This window comes from Onthophagus taurus, chromosome 3 (assembly GCF_036711975.1).
Source record: "Onthophagus taurus isolate NC chromosome 3, IU_Otau_3.0, whole genome shotgun sequence".
Taxonomy (NCBI): domain Eukaryota; kingdom Metazoa; phylum Arthropoda; class Insecta; order Coleoptera; family Scarabaeidae; genus Onthophagus; species Onthophagus taurus.
The window spans coordinates 10,905,376-10,914,719 of NC_091968.1; the positions used below are offsets into that span (position 1 = coordinate 10,905,376).

General features: G+C 31.0%; 2 protein-coding genes across 3 annotated transcripts in view; one reads left to right on the plus strand and one right to left on the minus strand.

Annotated features, from left to right (window-relative positions):
* Positions 1-4,542, plus strand: part of LOC111418977 (formin 3) — a 70,858-nt gene extending 66,316 nt beyond the window's left edge. For both annotated transcript variants that reach the window (XM_023051706.2, XM_023051707.2), the window contains exon 17: positions 3,156-4,542. In XM_023051706.2, the coding sequence (XP_022907474.2) occupies positions 3,156-3,973 (818 nt within the window). In that variant the 3' untranslated portion in view covers positions 3,974-4,542. The remainder of the gene's footprint in view (positions 1-3,155) is intronic.
* Positions 4,536-9,330, minus strand: LOC111418980 (zinc metalloproteinase nas-13-like). The gene is made up of 4 exons (XM_023051712.2): positions 9,175-9,330; positions 5,205-5,372; positions 5,038-5,147; positions 4,536-4,983 (listed from the first exon to the last, which is right to left on the minus strand). Exons 1-4 carry the CDS (start codon positions 9,251-9,253, stop codon positions 4,555-4,557), a joined length of 786 nt encoding a protein of 261 aa, XP_022907480.1. The 5' UTR covers positions 9,254-9,330; the 3' UTR covers positions 4,536-4,554.
* Between the last annotated feature and the right edge of the window lie 14 nt (positions 9,331-9,344).

Consider the following 9,344-nt stretch of genomic DNA (forward strand, 5'->3'; position numbering starts at 1 on the left):
CTTAATTAATCAAAGATGAATACAAAAAAAAAAGAAATGAAATATAAGCCACCTTAAAGGTTGTTTAAATTTGAATTTGTGTAGAATTAGTTATGGACGGTGACATCGGATGGCGTTGACGACAGTTACAATTTTCATTCATTTGAGATCCCCCACATGGTCCATATCATATTGGCACCAAACAATATCAAGATGGCATGAAAAATAAATGTATAAATCGGTGTCAAACAATTGTTAACTTATCGGTTATTGTCAAGTTTATGGTAATTTATTGCGAGATTTCAACTATTATATTCACACGAGATGCCTTATTTAAAGAAAAATGCTGCTGCAAATCTGAGGACACAGATTTGCGCTTTGTATAATGCCAATGGTGACTGGCGTAATCTTGCAAACGTACTACAGGTGCCAAAAAGAACCGCGTATCGATGGGTTAACAACCAAGAACAACCGGAAAAGCAGCGAGGAGGTAAACGTAGAGCTAAAATAACTGATGAGCACCGTCAATTCATGGAACGTTCAGTCGAAGAAAATCCTAAAATTACTCTTAAAGGACTGAGTGAAAAAATCCGTGAAGATTTTGCACTCAATGTCTCCAACGAATGCGTTCGACAGCATCTCAATGGATTGATGTTTACTTTGAAGACTGCTCGTAGAGAACCAGAGAACGCGAATAGTATTCAAACGAAAACAAGCAGGAGTATTTATGTAGAAAATTTATTGGATCTTCAAGCACAAAATATACCTATCATATACATGGACGAGACAAACTTTAATTTGTTCATATCGCGGACTCAGGGTCGTTCAAAAAAAGGGACTCGCTACACAACAGTGTCTGCAGGTTGCAGAGGGTCGAATATTCACCTAATAGGATGCATTGGAAACATGGGGCTAATTCATTCCGAACTACGTCGGGGCTCTTTCAAGAAGCCGGAAGCAAATGAATTTGTGAGGCAATGCCTAAGAAGAGCGCAAGGCCTTTACCAAACTGGAGTTGCATTAGTTATTGATAATGCTCCATGCCACTCTACTATTGAAGAGGTTTTTGCAGAAAACGAATTTGAAGACCACACACTTTTACGACTAAGTCCGTACAGCCCTATGTTTAATCCTATTGAACAAGCGTGGTCTGCATTAAAAGCAGGAGTAAAAGCAGATATGGCTGTACAGCTAAATAACATCTTGGCTGGTGCTGACCGGGATCATCTATAAAGATATAAATTTTTAAGAGTGTTATTTAAAACATAACGTTACCTACTTTCTTAAGTAATATAATTGTTATCTACTGTGTTTGTAAGTCAATAAAATGTTTTTGCCCATTTCATTTTATTTAATGCTGATATATAATTTTATTTCCATGTCAATTTAAAATTCATAAGTGCCAATATGATATGGACTAATGTCATTTTGATTTTGTTTAATGCCGATTTGCTTTTGATTAGTGCTAAATTTGTTGATTAATGCTAATATGATATTGTTTATTGCCAATTTGATATTGACTAATGCCATTTTAATTTTGATTATTGTCAATTTGATTTTGACCAATGCCAATTTGAAATTGATATTGCCAATATGATTTTGACTAATGTCATTTTGATTCTGATTAGTGCCAATTTGTGTTTGAAAAGGTATAGACCTAGAACTAGAAAGTTTCGGGAAGCCCGAATGTCACAAAACGTGACGTCACATCGAAACTTTAATGTGATTTTTCGGTATGTTTTACAATTTTCCGCACTTTCTTTTTATTTTTATCGTGTCGTTTGAGTCATTTCACATTGATTTAAAAAAAGTTATCGATTTTTAAGCCACATGATGATTCTTGAACATTTCCACCGAATTCTTCCTACTGTTGTAGCATCTAAGACATCCAATTCTCCAATTCCATCTCCAATTTTTATTTTCTTTGCAGATTCCAATCTTGCCATTTCTACAAATTGTTCTATCTGACAACACACGTGATCTTTTGCACCACTGTCCAATATCCAATCTGTCTTATTTATTGTCTAATTTATTACGGCTGTGCTTATGAATGCATTAACTTTATTGTTGTTATTAGGTTTCTCATTCTGTTTGTTGTTTTTTTTTATCTTTAAACAATTTTTTGCTCTATCCTCTTTTTCTTCTTACAATTTTGTTTAATATTTCCAAATTTTCCGCATTAAAAGCATTTTATTATTTTCTTCTCATCTTTTCTTTCTGACAAAAAAACGGTTTCCGTTTTTTTCGTTTGTTGTTATTCTTTGCTCCTCAATCAACAACCGTGATGTTAATTCACATATTGATTGATTGTTCGATGGAACTGACTCTTATACAGATACAAAATGTTTGTACGGTTCTGGCAACGACATGGTTATCTTTTGGTCGAAAATTGGTTCCCCTATCTGTTTTAATTAGCTAGCAATTTCCTCCAATTTCGCTAGAAAAACTGACATGCTTTCGCCTACGTATTTCAGTATCACTTCACATTTATATTCGTAAATTGAGAATAATTTTTTCCTACATTTCATGTGCATTTCCACAGCTTAAGATGTGTGTCATTGAAGCTTCCTCCATCCTTTCCATTAGCATTGTGCTTTTATGTCTTTGATTATCTATTTTTTTTTTAATTTTCTTCTTATTTCTCTGTACTTTGAACTGGCTTCCTTTCATCTTTTGTTACTACATCAAAAACATCCTTCGTTTTTAACTGATTGTTTGGAACTTCCACAAACTGCAATTATCTTTATTTTTCAATTTTATACAACAGGTATTTCCTTCCATTTTACTTTACGGTTATTTCTTTAGCAACTCTGGGCCATTAACCTGTCAGATGTGGTGGTCGTAATCTTTTAATTAAAAACCAGCGGTGTAACTTGAACAGCTTTTAATATTATTTATATTGAAAACAATACTTTTTACTTTACTTTTTGGTTGCTATAACAAAACTATCAACGCTATCTCTACAACTTTTTAAACTAACTCTAACGCCATCTATTATATGTATGATGTTACTAATTGTTGCTTTACAGAGTTTTTCAGTGATTATGATGAGGTAGAGAATGAAAGTGATGGTGAATTACCTAGAGTTAATCCTTTGTGACTATGTACACTAAATAATAATGTTGACGTTTCGAACATAACCTAACTCAACTTAATTGAATTTTTTTAAATTTTAGCCGAAACTAAAAATAACCCAACTCGGAAAACCAAAGAAGACGATGAAGGTTTCGAAGAAAATTTGAGTTTAATGTCGGAAAGTCCGAGCCAAGGCGCCTCTTCCTCAGCTAATTACGACCCGGATACTGTTAGCGATGAAAAAGAGGCTGTTTTAACATCAACAAGGGAATCAAAACATAATCAAAAAGGCAATGTTATTAAACCAAAAGAAAAATTAAAAAATATCCCGATAAAACCAATATCAAATAAAATTGAGCCGAAAAGACCAATTTTTGATCGAAATAATTCTTTGAGGCACTCAACGGTTGTTTTGAGTCAAGATTCAAAGAAAAGTGTTATTCCAAGGAGGACAAATAGTTTAAGAAAACCCGACTCTCAAAGTAATAACATCAAAAAAAATATTAATCTGAGCGGAAATAAAATTTTGAATGAAGTTCAAAGATCTTCATCGAGAAATAGTATCGGTAGCTCGAGAACTTCGATTAATAGTTCAACATCGACGAATACAGTTAAAAAGTTACCGTTAAAATCTGGATTAAATAATAAAAATTTTCACTCGGGAAAAATTCAGGGAAACTTAAATGGAAATAAATTGATGGGAAATAATAATAATAATAAAACTTCTTCGGTGGTGAATTTAAAGAGAAGTTCGAGTGTTAATCAACAAAAACCGCCGATGAAGCCGTTTATTTCTTCGTCTTCTTCAAATCGAGATTTTATGAAACCAACTACTTCGAGTACTACTAAAATTAATAATAACACGAATAGTGGTGGTTCTTTAGGCAGATTTGGTTCTTTTAGAGGTGGAAAATTTTAAATTTAAAAAAATTATGAGGAGAATACTCAAATTTATTTTTCTGTAAGAATCTCAAAAAGAAAAAGAAAAATTAATAGTCACAATAAATAGGTTACCAAGTGATGTTATTTTTGAAAAATTAGGAGAGAAAGAACAACTTGTAACTAGTCAAGATGTATTTAAAGCGAGATATCGTTTTAAATTGGAGTTTTTGTCGAAAAGGTACTTATTTTTTAAGAAATAATTATATTTATAGAATTTTAATCAATTCACTCTCTAATTAAAAAAGATATCTTTAAAATTTGTTTTAAAATATTTTTTTTATATTAAATTAGTTAATTAATTTAATCGATCGTATAGAATTACACAGTATTAGTCTCAAATAAAAATAAAAACTAACACTTTACTTATTATTAATTTAAATTTATTTTCTTTATATATTATTCAGTTTTAAACGAAATCTAAAAATCTATATCTTTAAATTCTAATCGATTAATGGACTAATTCTGTTTTTTACGTACTATTTATTTGTTACCAAAAGAAAATGTGTAAACTATTGCACAAAAAAAATAAATTGTATAAAGATTTCACATTTTATTTTCTTATTTCTTTCCACATCCATACATGATATTAACTTTATTAACATCGATCTCACTCATTCCGTATCTTTGCCCGATTTCAGCTTCTGGATCTAAAGTGATGATAGTTTTTTCTCCGTTTTTCGAAAACGCGTAAGCACCATAATGTAAAACGCTACCATAATCGTAAGGTTCCCCGAAATTGGTGATGACATCAGCCGCGTGTTTGGCAAAATTGTTTTCGGTTCCAGATTGAATGTTTTCCCAAACGATTTCAACGTAATCGTCACGTTCGGTTGCACTTTGTTGATGGTAAAATCCGGCTGCGTGTAAAAATTCGTGCACGATCGTTCCAGTTCTAAAACAACCTTCCCCGAGTTTGCCACGTTGAAGATTTAAAGTTTGGCGATTTCCTCGACGTCCCACAGACGACCAACAACCGCTGTCTTCTCCCTTAAATGATTTTAATACAATAAAAAGAATAATAACATTTTTTTAGTTATTTACAGTAACATAAACATAATCGGTGTCACCGGCTTGGAATTTTCTAACTGTTAAACAAGTTTTTTCTTGATACTCTTCCAAAGCTTTGTCAATCCATGCAACTTCATCATCATCTAAATAAAAATAAATTAATTTAAAAATGAACTAAAATATAAAGGAGTGATTCTTACCAAATTTAGAATCCAAAACGTATGGAATTTCATTATTACTCCAACGATATCTTTCATTGATTAACCCATTTCTTTGATCAACATCCAACACCATATCCCCTTCGGTTTGGCCACTTAATTCCCAAATATTTTGTTTATCATCTTCAGTCCAATTTTTTAACCTTTCAACTAATTTAAAAAAAAATTAATACAATAAAATTATATTTAAATATAAATGTGAGCCCCTATAGAGAGAATCCAACCGGGTTGATGTTAATGTTAGCAAACGGGAATCGGAAAAAGTTACAAAAAAACTTTTAGTACAAAAGTTGTAGGTAATTTTATTTCTAATAATATTAGTTTCTTGCATTTTTGCTCCCAGATGCATAGATATCAAGGAAAATACGAAAATATGAAAATTTGATGAATTTCGTTATTTTATTAGTACTCAATGGTAATATTCGAGAAACGGAGCATGTCATAAAAAAACTTTGAGAACAAAAGTTGTAGCAAATTCTAATCTTAACAGTATTGCTCTCTTGCCTTTTTACTCTCAGATGCGTCAATATGGAGAAAAACACGAAAATATGAAAATTTGATGAATTTCGTTATTTTATTAGTACTCAATGGTAATATTCGAGAAACGGAGCATGTCATAAAAAAACTTTGAGAACAAAAGTTGTAGCAAATTCTAATCTTAACAGTAGTGCTCTCTTGCCTTTTTACTCTCAGATGCGTCAATATGGAGAAAAACACGAAAATATGAAAATTTGATGAATTTCGTTATTTTACTAGTGCTCAATGGTAACACTCGTGTAATGGAGTGTGTCATAAAAAACTTTTAGAACAAAGGTTGTAGCAAATATTATTCTTAACAATATTGCTCTCTTGTATTTTTGCTGTCAGATGCGTCAATATCGAGAAAAATACGAAAATATGAAAATTTGATGAATTTCGCTATTTTACTAGTTCTCAATGGTAACACTCGGGGAACGGAGCGCGTCATAAAAGCTTTTAGAACAAAGGCTGTAGCAAATATTATTCTTAACAATATTGCTCTCTTGTACATTTGCTCTCAGATGCGTCAATATTGACAAAAATACGAAAATATTAAAATTTGATGAATTTCGTTATTTTATTAGTACTCAATGGTAATATTCGAGAAACGGAGCATGTCATAAAAAAACTTTGAGAACAAAAGTTGTAGCAAATGCTAATCTTAACAGTATTGCTCTCTTGCCTTTTTACTCTCAGATGCGTCAATATTGAGAAAAATACGAAAATTTGATGAATTTCGTTATTTTACTAGTGCTCAATGGTAACACTCGTGTAATGGAGTGTGTCATAAAAAACTTTTAGAACAAAGGTTGTAGCAAGTATTATTCTTAACAATTGCTCTCTTGTATATTTGCTCTCAGATGCGTCAATATTGACAAAAATACGAAAATATAAAAATTTTATGAATTTCGCTATTTTACTAGTTCTCAACAGTAACATTCGGGAAATGGAGTATATCATAAAAAAACTTTTAGAACAAAAGTTCTAGCAAATTGTATTCTTAACAATATTGCTCTCTTTCACTTTTGCGCTCAGATGCGTCAATATCGAGAAAAATACGAAAATATGAAAATTTGATGAATTTCGTAACTTTAGTTCTCAATGGTAACACTCGGGAAACGGTGCACGTCATAAAAAAACTTATAGAACAATAGTTGTAGTAAATTTCATTCTTAACAGTATTGCTCTCTTGTACTTTTGCTCAAAGATGCATGAATGTCAAGAAATATATAAAAATTTGATTCATGTCGTTATTATACTAGTTCTCAATGGTAACACTGGGGGAACCAAGCATGTCATAAAAAAACTTTTAGAACAAAAGTTGTAGCAAATTTTGTCTTTAACAACGTTGCTCTCTAGTACTTCTGCTCTCAGATGCGTCAATATCGAGAAAAATACGAAAATATGAAAATTTGATGAATTTCGTTATTTTACTTGTACTCAGTAGTAACATTCGGGAAACGAAGCATGTCATAAAAAACCTTTTAGAACAAGAGTTGTAGAAAATTTTATTCCTAACAGTATTGCTCTCTTGCATGCTTGCTCTCAGATGCGTCAATATCGAGAAAAATGCGAAAATATGAAAACTTGATCAATTTCGTTATTTTATTAGTGCCAATGCTAACACTCGAGTAACGGGGCATGCCATAAAAAAAAACTTTTAGAACAAAAGTTGTAGCAAATTTTATTCTTAACAATATTGCTATCTTGCACTTCTGCTCTCAGATGCGTCAATATCGAGAAAAATACGAAAATATTAAAATTTCATGAATTTCGTTATTTTACTAGTTCTCAACAGTAACATTCGGGAAACGGAATATGTCATAAAAAAACTTTTAGAACAAAAGTTGTAGCAAACTGTATTCCTAACAGTATTGCTCTCTTGCATTTTTGCTGTCAGATACGTGAATATTTAGAAAAATACGAAAATATGGAAATTTGATGAATTTCGTTATTTTATTAGTACTCAGTGGTAACAATTGGAGAACGGAGCATATCATAAAAGAACTTTTAGAACGAAACTTGTAGCAAATTTTATTCTTAACAATATTGATCTGTTGTACTTTCGTTCTCAGATGCATCAATATCGAGAAAAATACGAAAATATTAAATTTTGATGAATTTTTTTATTTTACTAGTTCTCAACAGTAACATTCGGGAAATGGAGTATGTCATAAAAGAACTTTTAGAACAAAAGTTGTAGCAAATTGTATTCCTAACAGTATTGCTCTCTTGCATTTTTGCTCTCAGATGCGTCAATATCGAGAAAAATACGAAAATATTAAAATTTGATCAAATTCGTTATTTTACTAGTTCTCAACAGCAACATTCGGGAAATGGAGTATGTCATAAAAAAACTTTTAGAAAAAAAGTTATAGCAAATTGTATTCTTAACAATATTGCTCTCTTGTACTTTTGCTCTCAGATGCGTCAATATCGAGAAAAATACGAAAATATTAAAATTTCATGAATTTCGTTATTTTACTAGTTCTCAACAGTAACATTCAGGAAACGGAATATGTCATAAAAAAACTTTTAGAACAAAAGTTGTAGCAAACTGTATTCCTAACAGTATTGCTCTCTTGCATTTTTGCTGTCAGATACGTGAATATTTAGAAAAATACGAAAATATGGAAATTTGATGAATTTCGTTATTTTATTAGTACTCAGTGGTAACAATTGGAGAACGGAGCATGTCATAAAAGAACTTTTAGAACGAAACTTGTAGCAAATTTTATTCTTAACAATATTGATCTGTTGTACTTTCGTTCTCAGATGCATCAATATCGAGAAAAATACGAAAATATTAAATTTTGATGAATTTTTTTATTTTACTAGTTCTCAACAGTAACATTCGGGAAATGGAGTATGTCATAAAAGAACTTTTAGAACAAAAGTTGTAGCAAATTGTATTCCTAACAGTATTGCTCTCTTGCATTTTTGCTCTCAGATGCGTCAATATCGAGAAAAATACGAAAATACTAAAATTTGATCAATTTCGTTATTTTACTAGTTCTCAACAGTAACATTCGGGAAATGGCGTATGTGATAAAAAACTTTTAGAACAAAAGTTATAGCAAATTGTATTCTTAACAATATTGCTCTCTTGTACTTTTCCTCTCAGATGCGTTAATATCGAAGAAAACACGAAAATATGAGAATTTGATGAATTTCGTTACTTTACTAATTCACAATGGAAACACTCGGGAAACGGAGCATGTCATAAAAAAACTTTTAGAACAAAAGTTGTAGCAAATTTTATTCTAAACAATATTCCTATGTTTCACTTTTGCTCTCAGATGCGTCAATATCGAGAAAAACACGAAAATATGAAAATTGGATAAATTTGTTGCTTTTTCAAGTTGTTAATGGTAACACTCGGGAAACGGAGCATATTACAAAAAAAAATTTAATATAAATAATTAAAACTTACCTTGTTCGGGTGTTAAAGGTTTTAAATTGGGTGCCCCCAAAATAGCTGGGATACAAAATAAAGCGATCACCAAAAACATCTTAATAGAAGTTAAATGAATTTTTTTTTAATTTAACGGTTTATATAAGCTATTATCGACAAAAAAAAACAATTCAAATTATTGATTTTCA

Excerpts from the sequence above, each read along its gene's own strand:
- LOC111418980 (XM_023051712.2), bottom strand. The coding sequence starts at position 9,253 with ATGTTTTTGGTGATCGCTTTATTTTGTATCCCAGCTATTTTGGGGGCA. Across the intron at positions 5,148-5,204 it reads CGTTTTGGATTCTAAATTTG|ATGATGATGAAGTTGCATGG; the intron begins GTAAGAATCACT and ends ATTTTTATTTAG. Across the intron at positions 4,984-5,037 it reads CCGATTATGTTTATGTTACT|GGAGAAGACAGCGGTTGTTG; the intron begins GTAAATAACTAA and ends AAATCATTTAAG.